The sequence below is a fragment of the Oncorhynchus masou genome, chromosome 29 (genome assembly GCF_036934945.1).
Source record: "Oncorhynchus masou masou isolate Uvic2021 chromosome 29, UVic_Omas_1.1, whole genome shotgun sequence".
Taxonomy (NCBI): domain Eukaryota; kingdom Metazoa; phylum Chordata; class Actinopteri; order Salmoniformes; family Salmonidae; genus Oncorhynchus; species Oncorhynchus masou.
The window spans coordinates 30,857,054-30,884,125 of record NC_088240.1 but is presented as its reverse complement, the minus strand read 5'-3'; the positions used below and the strand labels follow the sequence as shown (position 1 = coordinate 30,884,125).

At 43.5% G+C, this 27,072-nt stretch overlaps 1 protein-coding gene across 1 annotated transcript in view; it reads right to left on the bottom strand.

Moving 5' to 3' along the window:
• Nucleotides 1-27,072, bottom strand: part of LOC135519322 (nebulin-like) — an 86,385-nt gene that overhangs the window by 26,153 nt on the left and 33,160 nt on the right. The window contains exons 60-107 of the mRNA XM_064944493.1: nt 26,943-27,050; nt 26,313-26,624; nt 25,984-26,187; nt 25,686-25,790; nt 25,401-25,508; nt 24,826-25,137; nt 24,487-24,690; nt 24,245-24,349; nt 24,013-24,120; nt 23,611-23,922; nt 23,266-23,469; nt 22,964-23,068; nt 22,635-22,742; nt 22,228-22,539; nt 21,906-22,010; nt 21,583-21,681; nt 21,286-21,387; nt 20,900-21,007; nt 12,655-12,966; nt 12,370-12,474; nt 12,110-12,214; nt 11,786-11,890; nt 11,475-11,582; nt 10,276-10,386; nt 9,378-9,575; nt 9,114-9,218; nt 8,785-8,889; nt 8,560-8,664; nt 8,339-8,446; nt 8,044-8,157; nt 7,723-7,920; nt 7,207-7,311; nt 6,759-6,863; nt 6,409-6,516; nt 6,094-6,201; nt 5,667-5,774; nt 5,327-5,431; nt 4,998-5,102; nt 4,664-4,762; nt 4,412-4,516; nt 4,175-4,279; nt 3,878-3,982; nt 3,637-3,741; nt 3,333-3,437; nt 1,959-2,063; nt 1,665-1,769; nt 1,429-1,533; nt 905-1,006 (exon numbers count right to left, since the gene is read on the bottom strand). Of these exons, the coding sequence (XP_064800565.1) occupies nt 905-1,006; nt 1,429-1,533; nt 1,665-1,769; nt 1,959-2,063; nt 3,333-3,437; nt 3,637-3,741; nt 3,878-3,982; nt 4,175-4,279; nt 4,412-4,516; nt 4,664-4,762; nt 4,998-5,102; nt 5,327-5,431; nt 5,667-5,774; nt 6,094-6,201; nt 6,409-6,516; nt 6,759-6,863; nt 7,207-7,311; nt 7,723-7,920; nt 8,044-8,157; nt 8,339-8,446; nt 8,560-8,664; nt 8,785-8,889; nt 9,114-9,218; nt 9,378-9,575; nt 10,276-10,386; nt 11,475-11,582; nt 11,786-11,890; nt 12,110-12,214; nt 12,370-12,474; nt 12,655-12,966; nt 20,900-21,007; nt 21,286-21,387; nt 21,583-21,681; nt 21,906-22,010; nt 22,228-22,539; nt 22,635-22,742; nt 22,964-23,068; nt 23,266-23,469; nt 23,611-23,922; nt 24,013-24,120; nt 24,245-24,349; nt 24,487-24,690; nt 24,826-25,137; nt 25,401-25,508; nt 25,686-25,790; nt 25,984-26,187; nt 26,313-26,624; nt 26,943-27,050 (6,585 nt within the window). The remainder of the gene's footprint in view (nt 1-904; nt 1,007-1,428; nt 1,534-1,664; nt 1,770-1,958; nt 2,064-3,332; nt 3,438-3,636; nt 3,742-3,877; nt 3,983-4,174; nt 4,280-4,411; nt 4,517-4,663; nt 4,763-4,997; nt 5,103-5,326; nt 5,432-5,666; nt 5,775-6,093; nt 6,202-6,408; nt 6,517-6,758; nt 6,864-7,206; nt 7,312-7,722; nt 7,921-8,043; nt 8,158-8,338; nt 8,447-8,559; nt 8,665-8,784; nt 8,890-9,113; nt 9,219-9,377; nt 9,576-10,275; nt 10,387-11,474; nt 11,583-11,785; nt 11,891-12,109; nt 12,215-12,369; nt 12,475-12,654; nt 12,967-20,899; nt 21,008-21,285; nt 21,388-21,582; nt 21,682-21,905; nt 22,011-22,227; nt 22,540-22,634; nt 22,743-22,963; nt 23,069-23,265; nt 23,470-23,610; nt 23,923-24,012; nt 24,121-24,244; nt 24,350-24,486; nt 24,691-24,825; nt 25,138-25,400; nt 25,509-25,685; nt 25,791-25,983; nt 26,188-26,312; nt 26,625-26,942; nt 27,051-27,072) is intronic.

Genomic DNA, 27,072 nt, shown 5'->3' with positions numbered 1-27,072 from the left:
TGAAGCAGCGGTGTGAGGGGAATGTGGGGCAGACAGAGGTGAGGTATTCTAGTCACTGGCCAATGGGAGTTCAGCATGGGTTTCCACAGCTACAGTTAGCGAGGGCTGAGCTGGGAAGACAACCGGAGGGAGTGAGAATTGGGAAAACTGGAATGGAGTGGACATTTTGAGGACTTTACGAGGTGAGGTCTACAGGGCCAATGGATGATTACCTTACACTGCGCGCTGGACTGGCAAATGGCGCTGAGGATGTCTGGACGGAGCAGCTCATTGCAGCCATTCTTTAGCAGCTCTTTAGCCCTGGACCTATATCTTTTCTGTCCACGGGGACACACACCAACAAACACACACAGCATGCAGAGGATGAGGACAGGGACAGTGGGACAGACAGGACAAGAGAGGAGCTCCCAAGATCCCAGGCGTGGAGTCTGAGTTGTGTCCTCCTGATTTGTGCCCTCAGAGTGAATCGCCCAGCTATATTAAACCTGGTTGAATTGGGTTCAATCAATTAATCAAATATGCCTTTTTATTAGATTTCATGGTTTTGACAATGCTGAATTTGTTTTTGACAATTATCATTAAAACTGACATGAGAAAAGGGTTCAACCAAGTTTAGGGGTTCAACACTGAGTGCACAGATCAAGGAAAGTGTAGCCGCTCATTCAAACCACCACAGAGGGCTATTTGAGTGGCAGAGTACGACACCTGTGGCGTAAGGAAAAAGACAGAGAGAGAGAGAGGTGAACACGAATGATGACATCTTAGCCATGCGACTACGACCTCCCGAAAGGCCTGCAGTCAGATGACCTCATGCGCCGGGCTCAGAAGCAAGAGTTCTGATAGGCCCAGAGTAGACGGAGGCAGACGGGGGCGGGACTCGGCAGCGGGCCAATCATAGCTTTACCTGGCTATTCTTGGCGTTCTCTTTAGCCAGGAGGTTTCTAGGATCATCCAACACACTGCTGTACTTATCCTTGGTCTTCTCATAGGCTGCTCTATAGCGCCTCTGCTCAGAATGTCAAAAAGTTAAAGACAACTGACAAACAAACAGTGAGCTGCGACAGTCAGGAAATAAGAAGACTACCAGGAAAGAAAGTCAAGGTTAATAGCATGTGATAAATAGAGGAATGAACTGCAGACAAGAGAAACTTGAGTGACAACGACACAGTATTGTGGCTCGGACCACCACAGGAAGAAGGATGGTGCATTCATCACCTTTTACAGTACATCTACTAAATGTTATGAACTAATCATGATCATCTGTTACCCTCAAAGCTGAGAATCCAAATGAGATAGAAAGAGAACACACGTTATACTCATTACTGTATCTGGTTTTCATAAGATCGTTTAAATAAGATGAAATATATCCAGTATATCCAAATTAAAACCGACATAAAAATGTGTTCCAAAAGTGCAGCTGTGACTTACTTCGTTGATGATAACGGAGGCATTCTTGGCGGCCTGGAAGAATGGAGTATCACTTGTGTACTTGAACTGGTGTCTGTTCTTCTCAAAAGTTGCTTTGTAGAGTCTCTGTTTTCAAAGGAGAAGAGGGAAAAGAAGAGGAGAAAAGAGCTTTTGTGGATATGAGAAGAGAAAGATAACATCTGAGAATGGTCTTATTGAATTTGTAGTGGTAAATTCTTTCTTTCCTAAATTCTTACCTCACTGTAGAGGCTTTTGTTCTTCTCAGCCTGGACCATCTCAGGTCTGTCCCACACGTAGCAGCCAATACCCTTCAGCCAATCCAGGTCCTCCTTGTACTTGATCTAATGTTAGGCAGATATATTCATGTTTTGGGTCACGCAAAAACATACAGGTTAAAGTATTCTAATACGCTGAAATGGACAATGCAATCTTTCTATGGTAAACTACACATTGTAAGCACTCGAATGTATTGGAATTGAAAAGACAGTGATTGTGCTGCGAGGGTATTTTCTGATGTTAACTTGACTCACGTCGCTGACGTTATCACAGATGACTTTGCTGTGGAAGAACTCGGGACGGTCGGGGATGGATCTCCACGTACCCAGAGTGTTGTTGTACTTCTCTCTGTATTTGACCTGTGTGAAGGAGAGAGAGAATTGTCTTATATCTGTATGATAACATATGTGTATACGGTATTTCATCTGTGGGGAGACAGAGAAGTGTCTTTTATCTGTATGATAACATATGTGTATACAGTATTTCATCTGTGTGGAGACAGAGAAGTGTCTTTTATCTGTATGATAACATATGTGTATACAGTATTTCATCTGTGTGGAGACAGAGAAGTGTCTTTTATCTGTATGATAACATATGTGTATACAGTATTTCATCTGTGTGGAGACAGAGAAGTGTCTTTTATCTGTATACAGTATTTCATCTGTGTGGAGACAGAGAAGTGTTTTATCTTTTATCTGTATGATAACATATGTGTATTTCATCTGTGTGGAGACAGAGAAGTATTTCATCTGTGATAACATATGTGTATACAGTATTTCATCTGTGTGGAGACAGAGAAGTGTCTTTTATCTGTATGATAATATATGTGTATACAGTATTTCATCTGTGGGGAGACAGAGAAGTGTCTTTTATCTGTATGATAACATATGTGTATACAGTATTTCATCTGTGTGGAGACAGAGAAGTGTCTTTTATCTGTATGATAACATATGTGTATACAGTATTTCATCTGTGTGGAGACAGAGAAGTGTCTTTTATCTGTATGATAACATATGTGTATACAGTATTTCATCTGTGTGGAGACAGAGAAGTGTCTTTTATCTGTATGATAACATATGTGTATACAGTATTTCATCTGTGTGGAGACAGAGAAGTGTCTTTTATCTGTATGATAACATATGTGTATACAGTATTTCATCTGTGTGGAGACAGAGAAGTGTCTTTTATCTGTATGATAACTATGTGTATACAGTATTTCATCTGTGTGGAGACAGAGAAGTGTCTTTTATCTGTATGATAACATATGTGTATACAGTATTTCATCTGTGTGGAGACAGAGAAGTGTCTTTTATCTGTATGATAACAGTATTTCATCTGTGTGGAGACAGAGAAGTGTCTTTTATCTGTATGATAACATATGTGTATACAGTATTTCATCTGTGTGGAGACAGAGAAGTGTCTTTTATCTGTATGATAACATACATACAGTGTTTGGCAAAAACCACATACCAAATGGAGTCCATTTAATAGCTCTGAGCCAGCAGGCAAAGCTGGTTGAAACGACTTCTTTAAAACACAGATTACTGTTCGTAAACTGGTTGTAGGGATGTCATTTCAACCAGTTTTGGTCGCTGGGGAGATCTCGTCTAATTGGCTGACACACTGACCTCGCTGATGTCATCAGTGACCCTGCGGTGACACACAATGTCCAGGGCATCCTTGACGCTGTGGTAGTGACCCTTGGCCTGCTCAAAGCTCTCCTTGTAGCGCAGCTAGAGAGAGAGCGAGAGAGAGAGAGAGAGACAGACAGACAGACAGACAGACAGACAGACAGACAGACAGACAGACAGACAGACAGACAGACAGACAGATAGAGAGAGAGAAGTACATAGGTCAGTCATTTGGAAGAAGGACAACTTAAAGACCAAAGACAGTAGAGGCGGAGGAGGGATCACCAGAGAGCATACTCACATCACTGGACTGTAGGTAGGCCTTCTTGGCCCGGACCAGGATGGGTGTGTCATGGATGCTGGTGTACTTGTGCTTCATCTTCTCATACTGATCTTTGTATTTGATCTGGGAGAAGAAACAGAGGAGAAACTGTGTTAGAGCAGTGGTGAAGGGCAAATACTATGGTATCATACTGGGACATAAGAAGGGCAATATAGTGTCGCTAGAGGAATGTTAGAGAAATGACGTTGGAAAGACTTACCTCGCTGAAGACCACCTTCATAGCCCTGGCGTGGTCCATTATGGGGGTGTTGATCTCCGGAGTGAAGTGGGCTCTCTCCTTGGAGGCCAGGTCAGTGTACATAAACTGTAATTAACATTAACAGAAATGTCAGAAATCTCTTTCTTTGTACCTTTTTGTCATTGTTGTGCTTTAAGTTGACATCAATAGAAATCTTAACACAGCTATCAGTCCTCCAAAGAGTTAAGCAGGTTTAATGTATCTGTGAGAGCTAAGATGAAACACAAAAAAAGCTGTGGGCATCTCCTTTTGACTTGCCTTGTTGCTGAGCTGTTGGGCCCATTTGACTCTCTGGACCTCAAGGGAGTCCAGGGTGGTGGTGCACTTGCTCTTCTCCACATTGCCTTGGGCTCTGTACTTCAGCTGAGGATGAGATTAAAGGTTAACACTGCCAATTCAGACAGAAAGACAGACCTGATTGTACTGTTTATTATAATAATATATAATAATATATATATATATATGGTGGAAGATATGATAGTGAAGATGACTCACATTGCTCATGTGGGTCTTGAGCTCAGTGATGCGCTGGTACTCTGGTGTGCCCAGGACCACAGTAAAGTTGGCACGGTTCTTCTTTGCCTCAACATCATAGTTGGCCTGTTTTGGAGAGATAAATTAATATGGATTAGCAGATGTATTATAAGCATAGTATAGACATATTATTTACAGTATTTGCAGATTGTGTATACTTAGATTGCTGATTGAAGCCATGATAAAATGAAAAAGAAAGGAAAGGCCATCTACCCTGAACTTGCTAATGTTGCGGACAGTGACCATCTCAGGTGTGTCATACATGAAGCAGCCAACGCCTCTCAGCCACAGAAGGTCCTCCTTGTATCTCAGCTGGTGATGGAAACAGAGACAGATAATGGTCACATTACTGTATAATCATTCAATAGGCATGTAGGGTTTGGTAAAGTAACAAACCTATCAATGAAATTCTTCCCGTTTCCTCACTGAAGTTAACTTAAGTTTTCATTGAAAAAAACATATTTCATTGGTTGTATAGCCTAAATATTGCATGTTTCAGAAGTTGCTTGGCTGCATTGTTTTGAGTGAATGTTATTGGGCCACGTACGTCACTGGTGATCTCGTTGACGTGGTTACAGTGTATCATCTGGGGAGTGATGCCCATGGGGATCATGGTGCCTCTGTTGGCGAAGTACTTCTCCTTGTAACACAACTTCACGGAACAAAGGGAGACACTCAGTACTTAGAACACGTGGTAAACTTCACAGCAAAGAGAACAAACAAATAAAATAGTTTTGAAAATAAGTGTATGAATGAAAACAGAGATAATCATGACGGAATTAGTCTTGTAGCAAGCATCAACACTAAGTAATAGTAACAAACATCAATGACAATAGTCTAGGAGTGATAATGACAGGATGACAAAAGGTCACGTACGTCGCTGACGGCCTTCTGGGTCATCTTGACCTGTCTGATCTCAGGTGTGTCGTAGGTGCTGTGGACCTTATCCTTCTCCTTCTCATACAGCTCACGGTACAGACGCTGGGACAGACAGATGGAGAGGGGAAATAACATCACCACTACGCCCCAAATAATCATTTTAATGATGCCCACATTCCAGGGTCTTGGACTGTACACAGCTATAATGACTCAACATCTTTCAAGGGACTCATAACAAATAGCCACATAGATGGATCATCAATCAAATTCAATAATTCATCAATTATGATATTTTTCCAATTACTGGGGGTAGAGGAGAAGACGTTTGTAATCTTACCGGGTTGGTGACCTTGTTGGCGTTCCTGATGTTGACGAAGCTGACACCTTCTGGGTCTAGGGTGTAGTTTGTAGCCTTTGACTTTTCATAGTCATTCTTGTACTTCACCTACACAACACAACAGAATTCCACGTGTGAGTTCCTACCATAGAGATACGATATATAACATTTTATGGTAACTACATCTACAGGCTTCCTTCTACTTCACCTAGCTACAGTACAGAAGTGTGAGTGACACAGTGCGTGCCTCTCTTAACGTTTGCATCTGAATAGATTTTTTGGTGTGATAATTACCTCAATGAGAATCTTAATGGTTCATATTTTATACACAAGGTGGGGGGTTCTCTCTATTTTGGGGGTGATGGATCAAGTAAAAAAAAACGAATAGATGAACATTGTATAAAAGAAAGTGTTGTGTCTTTCTTACGCTGCTGACAACGATGGTGTTGTGCTGAGCCTGCTTCATGAGAGGATTGTCGTGGGGTAGAGAGTAGCCAGTAGGCATGAAGTTCTTGTTGGCCTCTTTGTAGAAGTTCTGAGGAGAATCATGAGAGAGGAAAAACAGAAGGACATAAGATATGAGAATCATAATAAAACGAGCATATTTTACTTCTATAAACAGTGAGGGAGTAGTTACTATTTAGGCGTTTTTGAAAGTTACGAGTGAGTTGTGTTTTGTAAGAGTGTACTTAAAGTAAAGAAATGATTCCCAAAAAAGAATTGAGGATGGACGATATCTTACATCACTCTGGTTGTAGTTGGCCAGGCGTGCCCTCTCTGTGTCAACGGTGACAGCGGGGGAGGAGTTAGTTCCCTTGACATTGGTGACGTAGTCATTACGGTAGTGGAGCTGAGAACATGAGAGGAGAGAACTTCATATGCTCCATCATGAAAATAATTAGAATTGATATATATATTCCATTTTTTTGTTTCGTTTATTGAGACAGTTGGATATACAGGGGAGACAGAGTAGGGAAGAGAGAAGTACAAAAATGAGAGCCTGGACCAGGAAGTGAACTCTGATTAAATAAGGGTTAAATAAAACAACAAGATGGTGACAGAAAAAGAAGAAGCTTTAGCGACAGTACTCACATCGCTCAGGTTCTGAGCACTCTGTTTGGCTGTTTCATAGGTAGGAGTGTCGATGACCATAGAGTACTCCTTGAATGCCTCAATGCCTTTGGCTCTGTACTTGTTCTGAAAGACAAGAACAAACACACAAATACATCCACATCAATGTCCACATCTGTGGAATGAATCATTTCCCTCTAGTCATTAGATTACGAGAGGATAGAAGAGGAGAGGATAGAAGAGGAGAGGAGAGCAGAGCAGGAGGGGAAAGGAGACGAGAGGAGAGTAGAGGAGAGGATAGAAGAGGAGAGGAGGAGGGGAGGGAGAGGAGAGGAGAGGAGAGGAGAGGATAGAAGAGGAGAGGAGGAGAGGAGAGGAGAGGAGAGGAGAGGAGAGGAGAGGAGAGGAGAGGAGAGGAGGGGAGAGGAGAGGAGGAAAGATAGGTGAGAGGCATGGGGAGGGAGTTTACCTCGCTCTGAAGGTTGTCAGCAGCCTTGACGCGCAAGATCTCAGGGGTGTCCCAAGCATAGCAGCCAATTCCCTTCAGCCAGTTCAGGTCATCCTTGTAAAAGACCTGGGGAGCCACAGGAAAGTTATAGAAGTCATAAGGACAAGCAAGAAGAAGAACAGCATTTGGGAACTATAACTTTGAACTACCTAATATAACTATATATAACTATGTCACAATAGTTTAGAAGTAATCAGCAATATTAGTTACTTTTTCTGACACTACCGGATCCTAAATAAATTACTATAACCCAAAATTAAAGAAAATAAAAGTCCTCTAGGTCTACCCAAAGAACATTTCATATATATGTTATTATAAACAACAATATTGTTTATAATAAGTAAGGAAAAAAAGTGAATTCAATTGAATCATTTAACTTCACATGAAACTGTGATTAAATGCAATGTGAAAATCCAATATATACAGTTTTCCACATAAAGAAAGTTGATTAAAATATGAAAAGTTGGGATGACTCACGTCGCTGAGCTGCTCGTTGACCTTGCGTGCCTGAGTGTACACCTGCATATCAGGCATGCAGATCCACTGGTGCAGGTACTTCCTGTAACCGATCTCACTGACATGGTCCTGAGTTTGACGGGCTGACAAGACATGTAGCATGTCTGGAGGGATGTGGTTCTTGGCCTTGGTCTTCTCATAGTCTGCCTTGTACAAGCGCTACATGTAGGGAGGGTACATAAACCATTATGTTATCATGTGTGTGTACATTTCCATTGATTTAAGATCAATGTGTTTGACTGCCATATGGAAGACAGTAAAATAAAGAGGCGATAGACTTACGTCAAGACCCATCTGTCCGGCTTTGATGCAGCGGAGAGTTTGTGGGTCGTCCTCCAGGGACTTGGGCAGACTGTAGAGGGACTTGAACCGCTCATAATCCTCCCTGTATTTGACCTATAGGGGAGGACATCATATGGGTAGGTTTGGGAAGTGGGCTTTGACCATACAATGCAACTTTTACGTATGTGACGACTGATAATCCTAAACAACTAAGTTCAAGCAAATGAGGAACATCAAAAGTCAAAAGGGTCTTAGACTATAAAGGGTGATAAGTTGGGTGATAAGTTGAACTCACACTGCTGAGGATGACCTTCTGTTGTTTGGCGTGTTTCATGGCGTGGGAGTCTGATGGCAGCGTGTAACCCTTAGCCTTGATCTGGTCCCAGGCAGATGTATACGTTTTCTAGACGACACAAGAGAAAACATAAACATCATAAATGAAGCATTTAAATCCTAATAGGTAAACACTACAGTATTTGGAGACACAGTGTACGTCTACAGTAGAGCCACACTTACGGTGCTGTAGATGTGCTTGAGGTTGGCGTTGCGTACGTAGTCGTAGGTATCCAGAATTGTGGTATACATATGTTTTTCCTTATGGTAAGCCTCCCTGTAGTTCAGCTGTTGAGATAAAGAGCATATGTTTTGATACAAAGCGGGTTTTATACATTTCTATACTATTAAGACGTGACGTGTAGTATAGTATAGTATTTATTTCTGTACAATACATCTGACACTCACATCACTGGCCCAGGTGTGACCCAGGATAGCAGTCACATAGGCAGGGGTGTCTGTCACGATGGAGTAGTTGTTGAATTCCTTCTTACCCTCCTCTTTGTATTTGAGCTGCAAGAAAACAAATGTAGAGGGTGAATAAACCATAGTCCCCAAGCAGGAATAATCCTTTTGAAGGAGTCTCTATCACTACTCTTTTTGATTGTCTTTAAGTATTTTTATGATAAAATATATATGTATTTATCCATTTATGATAGACTGGTATTCAATCAATAACAAACAAAAGACGAGGTAAATAATTGGTATAAATGACAGTAAGTTATCTTGCTACTCACCTCGCTCTGCAGCAGGTAGGCATTCTTGGCGCGGACAATCTCAGGTGTGTCCCAGACATAGCAACCAATACCCTTCATCCAGTTCAGGTCATCTTTGTAGTACACCTAGCAAACAGAAAGACAATGCCACAATGCAGAGTTCAGATAGTTGGATTTGATATGATTTTACAAATACTGTGATAGTGTGAGGTAGTGTAGCCAGCTAAAGATGTGTTGTGTCCTTTTGCGAAATACACTTTCAAATCTATTAATCTTGAAACGTACATCGCTCAGGATCTCGTTGTTCTTGCGGGCTCTGATAGCGTCCTCCTGTTCGGGGTGGCAGGTCCAGTTGTGCAGGTAGGTGCGGTACAGCACATCACTGAGCATGTCCTGAGACCTCTTCGCCACCACGTTGGGAATGATGTCAGCGGGGATGTGGTTCTTGATCTTGTTGGTGTTATACTCCCTCTGGTAATCCCTCTGGAAGAAAGAACAGCGCACTGTGTGGATTATTTTCAAATCAAATGAAAGTGTATTTGTCCTCTGCACGTGTTGTACTGAGTACAATTAAATGCGTACATGCAGGTTCACCTCTCTACATTGCAACAACAAAATAAGAATATACGTAAGTAAAACAATATTAAATGGAAGAAAAATAAATAAATAGAAGAACATGATAGAATTATACATAGGAAAGCATATCTAAAGAGTAAATATGGCATATTCCTGGTTCCAACAGAGTATCTTTTAAAACGTTTATTTATTCAGGTAAGTCATTGAAGAACAAATTCTAATGCTGGCTGGAGCTGCTGTTGTAGCAACCGGATTATCATGTGTGTGATTTACTAGATTATGCTGTGTACGTTATCAGTATAATATATTTTACTAGATATACTGTAGATATACTACAGTATTATAGCAGTATCATATCTTACTAGATATAGTGTAGATATACTATAGTATTATAGCAGTATTATATCTTACTAGATATAGTGTAGATATACTATAGTAATATAGCAGTATCATATCTTACTAGATATAGTGTAGATATACTATAGTAATATAGCAGTATCATATCTTACTAGATATAGTGTAGATATACTATAGTATTATAGCAGTATTATATCTTACTAGATATAGTGTAGATATACTATAGTAATATAACAGTATCATATCTTACCAGGCCCTTCTGTTTCTCCTGTTCTCCACAGCGCATCACCTCAGGGAAGTCCACCAGGGTGCCAGCCAGGTAGTGGCCCTTGGCCTTCTCATGGGCGTCATGGTACTTAGCCTGAAAGGTTTTAGTTTCAAAGTTTGTCATCAATGATTGCAGGGAAAAAGCTCCGTATATGTCATCAATGATTGCAGAGAGTGGCCCTTGGCCTTCTCAAATGATTGCTAAAGAGCTCCGTTACCACAACAACATATGTAACCACTTGCAGTTACTTAAGCAATAAGGCCTGAGGGGGTGTGGTATATGGCCAATATACCATGGTTAAGGGATGGTCTTAGGCATGATGTAGCCCCTGAAACCTTAATGCTATTATAAACTGGTTACCAATGTAATTAGAGCAGTAAAAATAAGTGTTTTGTCATACCCGCGGTATACGGTCTTACATACCATGGCTGTCAGCCAATCAGCATTCTTGGCTCAAACCACCCAGTTTATAAGATTGTTTGTAATAATCATCATATTCTTTATAGTTAATAATTTAACAAACACGCATTTAACTATTTGAATTAGATTTAATGGTACTAAAGTCCGTTGTGTCCATTGCTCTTTAAGTATTATTTATATATTATAGTAATAATCATCATATTCTTTGTAGTTAATCATTTAACAAACACGCATTTAACTATTTGAATTAGATTTAATAGTACTAAAGTCCGTTGTGTTCGTTGCTCTTTAAGATTATATATATATCTTATTGTCACAACTTCTACCGAAGTCGGTTCCTCTCCTTGTTCGGGCGGTGTTCGGCGGTCGATGTCACTGGTCTGCTAGCCATCACCGATCCATTTTTAATTTTACATTTGTTTTGTCTTGTTTTCCCACACACCTGGTTTTCATTCCCTCATTACGTGTTGTGTATTTAACCCTCTGTTCCCCCCATGTCTTTGTGCGGAATTGTTTATTGTAAGTACTTGTGCACATGATGACCGTGCGCAAAGTTTTTTTTACTGATGTCTTGTTACTCTTTATGCCGTTGGTTTTGCTATTAAACTGCTTCGGCTATTACTTAGTTCTGCTCTCCTGCGTCAGACTTCCCTGCCACCGGTTACGCACCCCTTACACTTATAGTAATAATCATCATATTCTTTATAGTTAATCATAATATTTGTATTGTTGATTGTCAAGAGGATGTAAATTAGACTCACGTCACTGACGATCTCCCTGTTCTTCTTGGCTCCGACTACTGGAATGTACTGAGGGTCGAGCTGGTAACCAGTGGCTTTGCTTTCGTCCCAAGCCAGTTTGTAGTATTTCTACAAATGACATCAAAACAATCCTCAATGTCAAAAGTTACAGATAAAACATTTTTTTAATAACATCATCATTATAAAATGTATTAGTTTCAACAATATTATTACAATTATTATCAACATTATAAAAAATATAATTGCATATAAAATTTGTGCAGATAGGTGTTCCTATGAAGAGCAAATCATATGGATGTAGAGTACTTTACCTCACTGATGACCTTGGCGACCTCTCTGCTATGGGCCAGCTGGGGTGTGTCCTCTGAGCCGATGTACTTGCCCTTCTCTGCGTTGAAGGTCTCCTTGTATTTCAGCTTTACAACAGAAGGACATATAGGCACAGGTCATGATCAAATCGAAACAACCCACACAACACAACATCCTCACATTTCTCTAAGCTTAGGTATGGTTAAAGGCTATCTGAAACAGAGAAAATGTGCATCAAACAAAAGAGACATCCAAAGACTGTATGTCGTTTTTTGGCCTATTCTTAACATACTGTATCAGCTAAACTAGTAAAATGATTCACTCACATCACTGAGGTTAAACGCATTGATGGTGGCCAGGATAATCTCAGGACGATCCACAATGTGTGTGTATTTGGCAAAGTTGTCTTTGGCATCCTTCTTGTAAAGCCTCTGCAAAAAGACAGTAGAGAGAGAGACGTGGTAAGAATTCCCCGAAGGGTAGTAAACACATGCAGTACTAATGACTGACATTTGAGGAACAGAATGTGCCCAATGAAACCAATAACCACACCAAAAACAGCATGGATACAGATAGAGGAGCTTACCTCGTTCATGATCTTCTGGGCATTCCTAACTTTGACGTGATCGACACAGTCTGCAGCCATCCATCCACAGCCACGGAGCCATTCCAGATCGGCCTTGTAGACATACTGCAGACAGACAGAGGAGAGTTAGACAAACCATCATTTTATCTCGGGGTATTTCCCTGATTTAATTAGGGAGAGAGAGCGGGGGTGAGAAAGAGAGAGAGACGGGGAAAGAAGAGAGAGAGAGATGGGGCAAGAGAGACAGAGAGAGAGAGAGAGAGAGGAGAGAGATATTCTACTCACGTCACTCTGAAGGTCGTATGCTTTGCGGGCCTGTTTGACGTCAGTGGAGTCTGGCAGACAGGTCCAGTTGTGTAGATGCGTCCTGTAATGTTTGTCATTGACCTGGACCTGGCATTTCTTGGCCAGCTCGAAAGACAGCATGTCCACTGGCAGATGGAACTTGGTCTTGGACTTATTGAAGTCTTTCTTGTACAGGGCATCAGAGGCGATCTTGGCTGAGTTAAGCGCCAGCACGAGCAGAGGGTCATCCTCGACGCAGCGGGCTCCAATGTGATGGCCAGCCTGCTTACGGTATTCTGCCTTGTATTTGTGCTGTGAAAGAGAACAAGCAAGTGTCAAAGTATTGTATTTGGTACAAGAAAAATACTTGCTGGTGACCCTCAATTAAATTTGCCGATGAATGCCTGGATGGATGCCTGTCGAACAAGTTAAATAGACCAAACTACTTGGCGTCACGTTGGACACAGCTCTATCCTGGTCTGAGCATATAGATAACATTGTCATTAAAATGGGTGAGGGCATTGCTATAACAAGAAAATGTTCTGAGTATTTAACATCCAGCATTTCAAATCAGGTGATTTCATTTTTGGTCCTGTCACACTTAGAGTACTGTTCAGCCCCTAAAAACAGGGCTGCCAGACTAGCTCTTCATTATTCTATCCATATATATATATATATACACAGTGCCTTGCGAAAGTATTTGGCCCCCTTGAACTTTGCGACCTTTAGCCACATTTCAGGCTTCAAACATAAAGATATAAAACTGTATTTTTTTGTAAAGAATCAACAACAAGTGGAACACAATCATGAAGTGGAACGACATTTATTGGATATTTCAAACTTTTTTAACAAATCAAAAACTGAAAAATTGGGCGTGCAAAATTATTCAGCCCCCTTAAGTTAATACTTTGTAGCGCCACCTTTTGCTGCGATTACAGCTGTAAGTCGCTTGGGGTATGTCTATCAGTTTTGCACATCGAGAGACTGAAATTTTTTCCCATTCCTCCTTGCAAAACAGCTCGATGTTATGTACTTGAGTGAAGACCCAAAAGCGGTTTTAACAGAAAACAGAGTTCTTTAATGAAAAACAGGAATGGCATAAATCCTCTTCCAACGTTGACAATGGAACAAAAAGAACGTAGTATAGTGCAGGATGCACCTGCCAGGCAGACTCCGACAGGATAGGACAAGGTGGAAGCAAACGAGACGACAGCTTGCTTCTGGCATCAAAAACACAAACAAGAATCAGACACTGAAAGTAGCAGGAACAGAGAGAGAAATAGAGACCTAATCAGAGGGGGAAGAGAGAACAGGTGAGAAAGAGTGAATGAGCTAGTTAGGGGAGATGTAGAACAGCTGAAGAATGAGAGACAGAGAAGGTAACCTAAAAAGACCAGCAGAGAGAGACAGAGTGAAGAGAAAGGACAGGAACAGACATAACAAGACATGACAGTACCCCCCACTCACCGAGCGCCTCCTGGCGCACTCGAGGAGGAAACCTGGCGGCAACGGAGGAAATCATCGATCAGCGAACGGTCCAGCACGTCCCGAGAGGGAACCCAACTCCTCTCCTCAGGACCGTACCCCTCCCAATCCACTAGGTACTGATGACCACGGCCCCGAGGGCGCATGTCCAAAATCTTACGAACCCTGTAGATGGGTGCGCCCTCGACAAGGATGGGGGGAGGGACGAGCGGGGCGCGAAGAACGGGCTTAACACAGGAGACATGGAAGACCGGGTGAACGCGACGAAGATAGCGCGGGAGAAGAAGTCGCACTGCGACAGGATTAATGACCTGAGAAATACGGAACGGACCAATGAACCGCGGGGCCAACTTGCGAGAAGCTGTCTTAAGGGGAAGGTTCTGAGTGGAGAGCCATACTCTCTGACCGCAACAATATCTAGGACTCTTGGTCCTACGCTTATTAGCGGCCCTCACAGTCTGCGCCCTATTACGGCAAAGTGCCGACCTGACCCCCTTCCAGGTGCGCTCGCAACGCTGGACAAAAGCCTGAGCGGAGGGGACGCAGGACTCGGCGAGCTGAGATGAGAACAGCGGAGGCTGGTACCCGAGGCTACTCTGAAAAGGAGATAGACCGGTAGCAGACGAAGGAAGCGAGTTGTGGGCGTACTCTGCCCAGGGGAGCTGTTCTGACCAAGACGCAGGGTTACGAAAAGAAAGACTGCGTAAAATGCGACCAACAGTCTGATTGGCCCATTCGGCTTGACCGTTAGACTGGGGATGAAAGCCGGACGAGAGACTGACGGAAGCCCCAATCAAACGGCAAAACTCCCTCCAAAATTGAGACGTGAACTGCGGGCCTCTGTCGGAAACGACGTCAGACGGAAGGCCATGAATTCGGAAAACATTCTCGATAATGATCTGAGCCGTCTCCTTAGCAGAAGGGAGCTTAGCGAGAGGAATGAAATGAGCCGCCTTAGAGAATCTAACGACAACCGTAAGAATAACTGTCTTCCCCGCAGATGAAGGCAGTCCGGTGATAAAATCTAAAGCGATGTGAGACCACGGTCGAGAGGGAATGGGAAGCGGTCTGAGACGGCCGGCAGGAGGAGAGTTCCCAGATTTAGTCTGCGCGCAGACCGAACAAGCGGCGACAAATCGACGCGCGTCACGTTCCCGAGTGGGCCACCAGAAACGCTGGCGAATGGAAGCGAGCGTACCCCGAACGCCGGGGTGGCCGGCTAACTTGGCAGAGTGGGCCCACTGAAGAACGGCCGGACGAGTAGGAACGGGAACGAACAGAAGGTTCCTAGGACAAGCTCGCGGCGACGGAGTGTGAGCGAGTGCTTGCTTTACCTGCCTCTCAATTCCCCAGACAGTCAACCCGACAACACGCCCTTCAGGGAGAATCCCCTCGGGGTCGGTGGAGACCTCAGAAGAACTGAAGAGACGAGATAAAGCATCAGGCTTGGTGTTTTTTGAGCCCGGACGATAAGAAATAACAAACTCGAAACGAGCGAAAAACAGAGCCCAACGAGCCTGACGCGCATTAAGTCGTTTGGCTGAACGGATGTACTCAAGGTTCCTATGGTCAGTCCAAACGACAAAAGGAACGGTCGCCCCCTCCAACCACTGTCGCCATTCGCCTAGGGCTAAGCGGATGGCGAGCAGTTCGCGATTACCAACATCATAGTTACGTTCTGACGGCGATAAGCGATGAGAGAAAAACGCGCAAGGATGGACCTTGCCGTCAGAGAGAGAGCGCTGAGAAAGAATGGCTCCCACGCCCACCTCTGACGCGTCAACCTCAACAACAAACTGACTAGAGATGTCAGGTGTAACAAGAATAGGTGCGGATGTAAAACGATTCTTAAGAAGATCAAAAGCTCCTGGGCGGAAACGGACCACTTAAAGCACGTCTTAACAGAAGTAAGGGCTGTGAGGGGAGCTGCCACCTGACCGAAATTACGGATGAAACGACGATAGAAATTAGCGAAGCCCAGAAAGCGCTGCAGCTCGACGCGTGACTTAGGAACGGGCCAATCAATGACAGCCTGGACCTTAGCGGGATCCATCTTAATGCCCTCAGCGGAAATAACGGAACCGAGAAAAGGGACAGAGGCGGCATGAAAAGTGCACTTCTCAGCCTTCACATAAAGACAGTTCTCCAAAAGGCGCTGGAGGACGCGTCGCACGTGCTGAACATGAATCGAGAGAGACGGTGAAAAAATCAGGATATCGTCCATGTAAACGAAAACAAAAATGTTCAGCATGTCTCTCAGGACGTCGTTAACTAGTGCCTGAAAGACAGCTGGAGCGTTAACGAGGCCGAAAGGAAGAACCCGGTATTCAAAGTGCCCTAACGGAGTGTTAAACGCCGTCTTCCACTCGTCCCCCTCCCTGATGCGCACGAGATGGTAGGCGTTACGAAGGTCCAATTTGGTGAAAAACCTGGCTCCCTGCAGGATCTCGAAGGCTGAAGACATAAGAGGAAGCGGATAACGATTCTTAACTGTTATGTCATTCAGCCCTCGATAATCCACGCATGGGCGCAGGGACCCGTCCTTCTTCTGAACAAAAAAAAACCCCGCTCCGGCGGGAGAGGAGGAGGAGACTATGGTACCGGCGTCGAGCGAAACCGACAAATAATCCTCGAGAGCCTTACGTTCGGGAGCCGACAGAGAGTATAATCTACCCCGGGGGAGTAGTTCCCGGAAGGAGATCAATACTACAGTCATACGACCGGTGTGGAGGGAGAGAAGTGGCCTTGGAATGACTGAACACCGTGCGCAGATCGTGATACTCCTCCGGCACCCCTGTCAAATCGCCAGGCTCCTCCTGTGAAGAAGAGACAGAGGAAACAGGAGGGATAGCAGACATTAAACAGGTCACATGACAAGAAACATTCCAGGATAGGATAGTATTACTAGACCAATTAATAGAAGGGTTATGGCGCACTAGCCAGGGATGACCCAAAACAACAGGTGTAAAAGGTGAACGAAAAATTAAAAAAGAAATGGTTTCGCTATGATTACCAGAGACAGTGAGGGTTAAAGGCAGCGTCTCACGCTGAATCTTGGGGAGAGAACTACCATCTAAAGCGAACAAGGCCGTGGGCTCCCCTAACTGTCTGAGAGGAATGTCATGTTCCCGAGCCCAGGTCTCGTCCATAAAACAGCCCTCCGCTCCAGAGTCTATCAAGGCACTGCAGGAAGCAGATGAACCGGGCCAGCGGAGATGGACCGGAAAGGTAGTGCGTGATCCAGAAGGAGAGGCCTGAGTAGTTGCGCTCACCAGTAGCCCTCCCCTTACTGATGAGCTCTGGCTTTTACTGGACATGAGGTGACAAAATGACCAGCGGAGCCGCAGTAGAGACAGAGGCGATTGGTGATTCTCCGTTCCTTCTCCTTGGCCGAGATGCGGATACCCCCCAGCTGCATAGGCTCAGCATCCGAGCCGGCGGAGGAGGGTGGCAGTGATGCGGCAGGTGGCAGTGATGTGGAGAGGGGAGCAACGGAGAACGCGAGCTCCTTTCCATGAGCTCGGCGACGAAGATCAAACCGTCGCTCTATGCGAATAGCGAGGGCTATTAAGGAGTCCAGACTGGAAGGAACCTCCCGGGAGAGGATCTCATCCTTAACCTCGACGAGGAGACCCTCCAGAAAACGAGCGAGCAAAGCCGGCTCGTTCCAGTCACTAGAGGCAGCGAGAGTGCGAAACTCAATAGAATAATCCGTTATGGATCGATTCCCCTGACATAGGGAAGACAGGGCCCTGGAAGCCTCCTCCCCAAAAACAGAACGGTCAAAAACCCGTATCATCTCCTCCTTAAAGTCCTGAAACTGGTTAATACACTCAGCCCTCGCCTCCCAGATTGCCGTGCCCCACTCACGCGCCCGTCCGGTAAGGAGAGAAATGACGTAGGCGATGCGGGCTGCGCTCCTGGAGTAAGTGTTGGGCTGGAGAGAGAACACCACATCACACTGAGTGAGGAATGAGCGGCACTCAGTGGGCTCCCCAGAGTAACAGGGCGGGTTGTTGATCCTGGGCTCCGGAGACTCGGAAACCCTGGAAGTGGGCGGTGGATCGAGGTGGAGTTGGTGAACCTGTCTTGTGAGGTCGGAGACTTGGACGGCCAGGGTCTCAACGGCATGTCGAGCAGCAGACAATTCCTCCTCGTGTCTGCCTAGCATCGCTCCCTGGATCTCGACGGCGGAGTGAAAAGGGTCCGGAGCCGCTGGGTCCATTCTTGGTCTGATTCTTCTGTTATGTACTTGAGTGAAGACCCAAAAGCGGTTTTAACAGAAAACAGAGTTCTTTAATGAAAAACAGGAATGGCATAAATCCTCTTCCAACGTTGACAATGGAACAAAAAGAACGTAGTATAGTGCAGGATGCACCTGCCAGGCAGACTCCGACAGGATAGGACAAGGTGGAAGCAAACGAGACGACAGCTTGCTTCTGGCATCAAAAACACAAACAAGAATCAGACACTGAAAGTAGCAGGAACAGAGAGAGAAATAGAGACCTAATCAGAGGGGGAAGAGAGAACAGGTGAGAAAGAGTGAATGAGCTAGTTAGGGGAGATGTAGAACAGCTGAAGAATGAGAGACAGAGAAGGTAACCTAAAAAGACCAGCAGAGAGAGACAGAGTGAAGAGAAAGGACAGGAACAGACATAACAAGACATGACACTCGAGCTCAGTGAGGTTGGATGGAGAGCATTTGTGAACAGCAGTTTTCAGTTCTTTCCACAGATTCTCGATTGGATTCAGGTCTGGACTTTGACTTGGCCATTCTAACACCTGGATATGTTTATTTTTGAACCATTCCATTGTAGATTTTGCTTTATGTTTTGGATCATTGTCTTGTTGGAAGACAAATCTCCGTCCCTGTCTCAGGTCTTTTGCAGACTCCATCATGTTTTCTTCCAGAATGGTCCTGTATTTGGCTCCATCCATCTTCCCATCAGTTTTAACCATCTTCCCTGTCCCTGCTGAAGAAAAGCAGGCCCAAACCATGATGCTGCCACCACCATGTTTGACAGTGGGGATGGTGTGTTCATTGTGATGAGCTGTGTTGCTTTTACGCCAAACATAACATTTTGCATTGTTGCCAAAATGTTCAATTTTGGTTTCATCTGACCAGAACACCTTCTTCCACATGTTTGGTGTGGCTTGTGGCAAACTTTAAACGACACTTTTTATGGATATCTTTAAGAAATGGCTTTCTTCTTGCCACTTCCATAAAGGCCAGATTTGTGCAATATACGACTGATTGTTGTCCTATGGACAGAGTCTCCCACCTCAGCTGTAGATCTCTGCAGTTCGTCCAGAGTGATCATGGGCCTCTTGGCTGCATCTCTGATCAGTCTTCTCCTTGTATGAGCTGAAAGTTTAGAGGGACGGCCAGGTCTTGGTAGATTTGCAGTGGTCTGATACTCCTTCCATTTCAATATGTTCGCTTGCACAGTGCTCCTTGAGATGTTTAAAGCTTGGGAAATCTTTTTGTATCCAAATCCGGCTTTAAACTTCTTCACAACAGTATCTCGGACCTGCCTGGTGTGTTCCTTGTTCTTCATGATGCTCTCTGCGCTTTTAACGGACCTCTGAGACTATCACAGTGCAGGTGATTTATACGGAGACTTGATTACACACAGGTGGATTGTATTTATCATCATTAGTCATTTAGGCCAACATTGGATCATTCAGAGATCCTCGCTGAACTTCTGGAGAGAGTTTGCTGCACTGAAAGTAAAGGGGCTGAATAATTTTGCACACCCAATTTTTCAGTTTTGGATTTGTTAAAAAAGTTTGAAATATCGAATAAATGTCGTTCCACTTCATGATTGTGTCCCACTTGTTGTTGATTCTTCACAAAAAAATACAGTTTTATATATTCATGTTTGAAGCCTGAAATGTGGCAAAAGGTCGCAAAGTTCAAGGGGGCAGAGTACTTTCGCAAGGCACTGTATATTAAAGGAATGCATTCATCTCTCATGGCTTCCTGTTGAAAGCAAATTACTAGCAGTCTTTTGAATTTCTTGAGGAACATAATATTTTTCAAGAAACCAAAGTACTTTTTATACAAATTAGTGTATACCAGCAACAAACATAACCACCAAACCACACAGGCAAGTTTAGGTAATCTGATAACCCCCAGACCAAGGATAAATCTCCTCATATCTACAGTAATTTACAGAGCCATCACTGAATGGAATTCTTAACCAACTCACATTTCTCAGGAGACAAAAGTAAATCCACCTTCAATAAAACAATAAAAGAACATCTAATGCGATGGACCATATGACTGGACAGAGACTTATTCTGAAGAGCATCTACTGAATGTTAAATGTATTACCTGTCAGGTATTGTTGAGTGTGGGTTATGTCTTAATGTAAATGGTAATTGTTTGTAATGTCTTTTTAGGTCTGTGTTGGACCCCAGGAAGATTAGCTGACATCACGGTGTCTACTAATGGGGATCCTAATAAAATGATCAAATTAAATTCAAAGTGCCATACTTAGTGGGAGTTCATTTACTGTTTATTCATACATACTGCAATAGAGATCTAAGCATTTAGAATTAAAACGGTATTGAGTGAATGGATATTTTGAGGCACTTAAACTCTACAAATTTAGGAACTTAAGTAAATGATGTAGTTAATGTTATCTTTATCAGGAGTGAACTACACTTACAGTTCCATTACATTTGCATTCAGATGAGATAAGTATTTTTGACCTCAATAACCTGTTAAAATAAAGGTGAAAACGGTGATACTCACATCGCTCTGGACTTTATTGTTGTGGATGCACTGCTTGATGGGAACAGCATCTCCGGGCATGAAGAAGCCGGTGGCTTTGACCTTATCCCAGTCCTTGGTGTACAGTTTCTGTGAAAGAGGAAGATAGATCGGACCGTAAATTACAGGAAGTAATGGTACAATTTTGTGACAACACCACGTCGTATGAGCATTTCTTCTTCGAGTTCCCCTCTACCTTCAGTATTGTTGAAGATTTATTCTCACTGGAAAAGGCATTTTGAGCTTTTCAAATGTCTGAGCACCCTGATGAAATCAAATCAAATTTTATTGGTCACATACACACATTTAGCAGATGTTGTTGCGGGTGTAGGGAAAGGCTTGATGTAAAGAAAGAAGAGTTAACTTACTGGATGGAGATTCTTGGCCACCTCTCTTGCTGTTGCCAGTACTGGGGTGTCTGTGATCGTGTACTTAGTCTTCTCTGTGTGCCAGAGTGCACGGTAATTAGCCTGCACAAAATCAAAACACAAAAGCAATTGGCTAGTATTGTACTTATGATGATGATTATTGGCTCTATTAAGAGTTGCTTCAATAGTCCAACGTTTTTACTTCGTCATTTTGATAGCCATTCCCCACAGGAAAAAAAACATTGTGATTCTTTCATGTGTTGTAACATGTAAGAATTGGCCCATGTCCCCACCCACCTCATTGAGGATATCTGCCGCGTTCTTAGCGCAAACCAGGTCCATTCGGTCCACAGGAGCCGTGAACATCTGCTGATCCAACTTGACACGGTAACCTCTCTGCAAGACAACATCGACAACAACAGTCAAACCAACATCAAGCTTCAATCAATTTCATTGCATATGAACCTTTTTCTGTCCACAATTAAAATGATCAGATAGATGACAGACGCTTAGATGACAGTGGCATATATTACTGGTAGATGACAGTGGCATCTATTACTGTTATATTATTATCAAGTTCATATATGTACTTATTACACGACATATATTAAAAGACTTACGTCAGCCAGGACCGCTTGGGCGTGTTTCACTTTCAACACCTCCACAGACTCATGGGGGTTCCAACCACATCCCCTGAGCCACTCCAGATCAGCCTTGTACACAGCCTGGGAGAAGACAACGGGGTGTTTGTATTGGCATAGGGGTCAGTGTGCCACTAAATACTGATTGCCTTTCCCAGATACGACTGATCAGAGGGTTAAAATCAACAAAGATGCATGAGATAAGGATGTCTCTGCAATACTCTCAGGCGAATATAGCACATAAAACATTATAATGACCATATAATTACAATATGATAGAGGGATAAAAAGAGGAACTCACATCGCTCTGCAGATCATAGGTTTTCCTGGCCTGGACGACATCAGTGGAGTCTGGCAGACAGGTCCAGTTGTGCAGGCGAGTTCTGTAGTTGAAGTCGTTGACCTGGACCTGGCATTTCTTGGCCAGTTCAATGGTCAGCATGTCGACTGGGAGGTGGAACTTGGTCTTGGACTTGTTGAAGTCCTTCTTGTACAGGGCATCACTGGCAATTTTGGCTGAGTTCAGAGCCAACATGATCAGAGGGTCATCATTGACGCTGAGGGCTCCAATGTGGTGGCCAACTTGCTTGCGGTAGCCCTCGTGGTATTTGTACTGAGTGAAAACAGGGGGGGGATCAGAGAGTTAATTCCACTGACTCCATTGAATCAAGTGACCTAAATGAAATGGACGCAGTTATTTTCTCTTACGTCGCTGATGATGTCTCTAGATTTTCTGGCCTTCAGCACAGCGATGGCGTCCTCCTTGATGTGGTATCCCTTAGCCTTGTCAGCATCCCAATCCTTAGTGTACAGTTTCTGTGAAATGGAAAGGTCATTGAGTCAGTGAGTCAAATAATAATATCTGGGCATACTGTTATATGCATATGAACCAACAATCGCTACAGGTTTCTTCATATGTGTATCTGAATCAATGTCTTTATATTATTGCTGACTGAATATGTTCATTGCACTCTGAAAATAGATTGAATTAAACAAAAGACACAGTATGTGCAAAGCGTTCAGTGAACCAGACGTACGTTGCTGATGGCAATAGCATTAGCCTTGGACAGCACTATAGAAGGTAGGTCATTGTTCAGGTGGATATTGGTCTTCTCAGTATCCCAAACTTCTCTATATTTCCTCTGTGAAAAGCAACAAACACACACAATCAAAGGGTTAATGATAAATCCAACCATTGTTATCGCAAACTAGCTCTATATTTCACAAAATCTCGATCTCCGCTGTTACTAGAAATGCATTTTTACAAAGAGACCAAGATAACAGGTTAGGTTTGGCTACTCAAGAAGGACACTTCAATAGGAAAAAACAAAGTACTCACACCACTGATGGTCTCAGCATTCTGCTTTGACAGGACAAACTCTGGAGAGTCAATGACACTGGTGAATTTGATAGAGCTGGGGGGCTGGCGATACAGCCTTTCGTTGAGGATGGTTTGGGCATTTTTAGCCTTAATGACATCCACAGAACCCTGGGGCAACCAGCCGCACCCTCTGAGCCACTCCAGATCAGCCCTGTACACAGCCTGGAAGGAAGGAACCATGGTTCAGCTAATCATTACTCCTGATGGGATAGTAGTGTAATAGTTGGTTGAACTTCAATGGTCGATAGGTTAGGATCCAGAAATAGACAATACGGATTGGACTATAATTCTCTGTGTACTTACGTCACTATGCAGATCGTAGACCTTCCTGGCTTGGACAACATCAGTGTTGTCTGGCATACAGGTCCAGTTGTGCAGTTTAGTTCTGTAGGAGAATTCTTGGATCTGGGACTGGCCTTTCTTGGCCAAGTCGAAGGACATCATGTCAAGTGGGAGATGGAACTTGGTCTTGGTGAGGTGGAAGTCCTTCTTGTAGAGAATATCACTGGAAATCCTGGCGGCATTGGCAGCCATCACAAGCAGAGGGTCATCCTCAATGCATAGGGCTCCAACATGGTGGCCACACTGATTGCGGAAGCCGGCCTTGTACTTGTACTGAAAAAAGAGAGGACTAGCTAAGTATTGACTTGTTTTTTTATGATTGCTGCCTATGCTCATTCAGAGGAGATGGATATACAAACTTACATCACTGATGATTTCTCTGCCCTTCTTGGCATGTTGGACAGCAATGGCATCCTTATCCAGGTGATAGCCCTGTCCGATCATCTCGTCAAATCCTTCACGGTAGTGTTTCTGAAATAACACCAAAAATCAAAAAAATTTAAGAGGTTGTGAGACCTATAGCTCATATAGATAGATAAAACTAGATCAACTTGAGTGAACGAAAACAGCTTGAGGCAAAGTAAGGAGGACCTACGTTGCTCAGGATGATCGCGTTGGCCTTGGCCAGCACAAGCTCTGGCAGCTCATTGCCGACGTGGATGTTGACCTTATCAGCCTCCCACTGTTCAACATACTGGCGCTGAAATATGAGAAAAGGATGGCAATGTTATAAGTTGTTTTCAATATTCAATATTAGTCTCTGCATCCTGTGAATCTGAATGTATGTATACCTGAGTTCAATCTCCCTCCACACTAGAAAGAAATAAGTCATTTTACCTTGTCCATTATCTGGGCATTGGCCGCAGCCAAGGCATAAGGCATTCCGTCGGTTGTGGCGGTAAACTTGAAGTTGCTTGGATGCTGGCGATATTTCCTCTCGCTCAGGATCTCGCTGGCCTTCTTGGCTTTCTCAACGTCGATCGAGCCAATAGGCACCCAGCCAGTGCCTCTGAGCCACTCCAAATCAGCCCTGTACACAGCCTGTTTTATATGAGAGCAACAGAGCGAAAACAATTGGTCAGGAAGTAAACGTCAGCGGTATAATATTTGTCTGAAATGATAGGTATAGTCCCCCCGACACCTCGTAATCTTAATGAGCGATCATAATCTACTTACATCACTATGCAGAGCATAGACCTTCCTGGCCTGGACGACATCACTGGAGTCTGGCAGACAGGTCCAGTTGTGCAGGCGAGTTCTGTAGTTGAAGTCGTTGACCTGAATCTGGCATTTCTTGGCCAGTTCAATGGTCAGCATGTCCACTGGCAGGTGGAATTTAGTCTTGGATTTGTTGAAGTCCTTCTTGTACAGAGCATCACTGGCAATTCTGGCTGAGTTAAGCGCCAGCACGAGCAGAGGGTCATCCTCGACACAGCGGGCTCCAATGTGATGGCCAACCTGTTTACGGTAGCCTGCCTTGTACTTGTACTATACCGAACCAAAAAGGCAGAAAGTATGTAATGAGGATTTCAGTAAATTAAAGGTGAACACAGTATTGATATAGTCAGTTCCTTTGTGATGATGTGATAACAAAATAAGTACTGACATCTTGTACTTGTACTATATAGAGGCAAAAAAGTATCTACTTGTACTTTATGTCAACATTACATAAATTATGATAATCTGTTTGCATCAACCGCTTGACATTTTTCAAATAATATGAAAAAAGGAGGAAAGTATCCCGTACTCACATCACTGATGATTTCTCTACTCTGCTTGGCAGCTTTGATGGCGATACAATCGTTTTTCAGGTCATAGCCCTTCTTGTACATCTCCTCCAGTTCGGATTTGTATGTTTTCTGAAAAAGCATATAGACACAGCTTAGAAACAAAGCCAACACATTAATAATAATTACTAGAACAGTACTAGAGATATTATTAATTACTAGAGCTTCAGATAAAGTCTTTGGCCACACATCAGCTATTGAAAGTGTAATATAGTAATGTATGTAGCAAAGGAAGCAAAGAGGACCTACGTTGCTTATGTTGATCGCGTTGGCCTTGGCCAGCACAAGTTCTGGAAGCTCATTGCCGACGTGGATTTTGACCTTATCAGCATCCCATTGTGCAACATAGTTGCCCTGAAAAACAAGAGAAAACATTATGTTATAAGAAAATAATAAGGTAATATTTCATGCCATTTTAATAGCGCATTTGTCAGACCCAAAGACTCTTGAAAAAAGCAACCAGAAATGCAAGATTGACCATCCAAACCACTGATCTGAGTGAGAGACATAGTTCAAAAAGCATTTATGTATTGAACATTTCACCAACCTTGTTCATGATCTCAGCATTGGCCTTGGCCAGCACCATAGGCATGGAGTGCATGTCGGTGGTATATTTAAGAGTATCTGGTTTCTGCTTGTAGAGGCGGTCGCTCAGGATCTCTGAAGCTTTCTTGGCTTTCAACACATCCAGAGAGCCAATGGGGACCCAGCCAGTACCTCTAATGAACTCCATGTCGGCATGGTAGACGGCCTGAAGGGTGGAAAGCATCAATCAATCAAACAAACAATCACAATAACTGTAGACATAAAAACAATTGTAAGGGGTTAATGGAAAAGAAACAAGAATTTGATCCAGTATATGGAGAAGAAGCTTACGTCACTATGCAGATCGTAGACCCTCCTGGCATGGACGACATCACTGGAGTCTGGCAGACAGGTCCAGTTGTGCAGTTTGGTTCTGTAGTTGAAGTCATTGACCTGGATCTGGTTCTTCTTGCACAACTCAAAGGCCATCATGTCCAATGGGAGGTGGAACTTGGTCTTGGACTGGTGGAAGTCCTTCTTGTACAGGGCATCACTGGCAATCTTAGCTGAGTTAATAGCCAGCATAAGCAGAGGGTCATCCTCAACGCAGCGTGCTCCAATGTGGTGGCCAAGCTGCTTGCTGTATCCAGCCTTGTACTTGTACTGAAAGAGATCAGAAGAGAATTTTTCAAGTTTGTGTACCAACTTCAGTCATACAAGGGTGCACTTATTGAACGTCCTTTTCTTATAAATTTGTCAGTGTTTCAAAGAAGACATTCCAAGTGTATTTATGCCTGAGTAATTCACTCATTAATTGATTCAGGAATTTAATTCGGAAATTGTTATTAGTATAACGCTTCCTTAGCACTTTAGTAATTAGGAAAATATCTTTAAAGGTTTGCTTACATCAATGATAATGTAGCTTAAGGCCTTGGAAATGGTCAAATTATGAAAAAAGGGGGACAAAAATACAGTACTCACATCGCTGATAATCTCTCTGCCGTGCTTGGCAGCCTTAACGGAGATCGCATCGACAGGTAGGTAATAGCCCTTCTTGATGGTATCATCAAATCCTTGTCTGTACAGTTTCTATAAAAAGGAGAAAGAACAA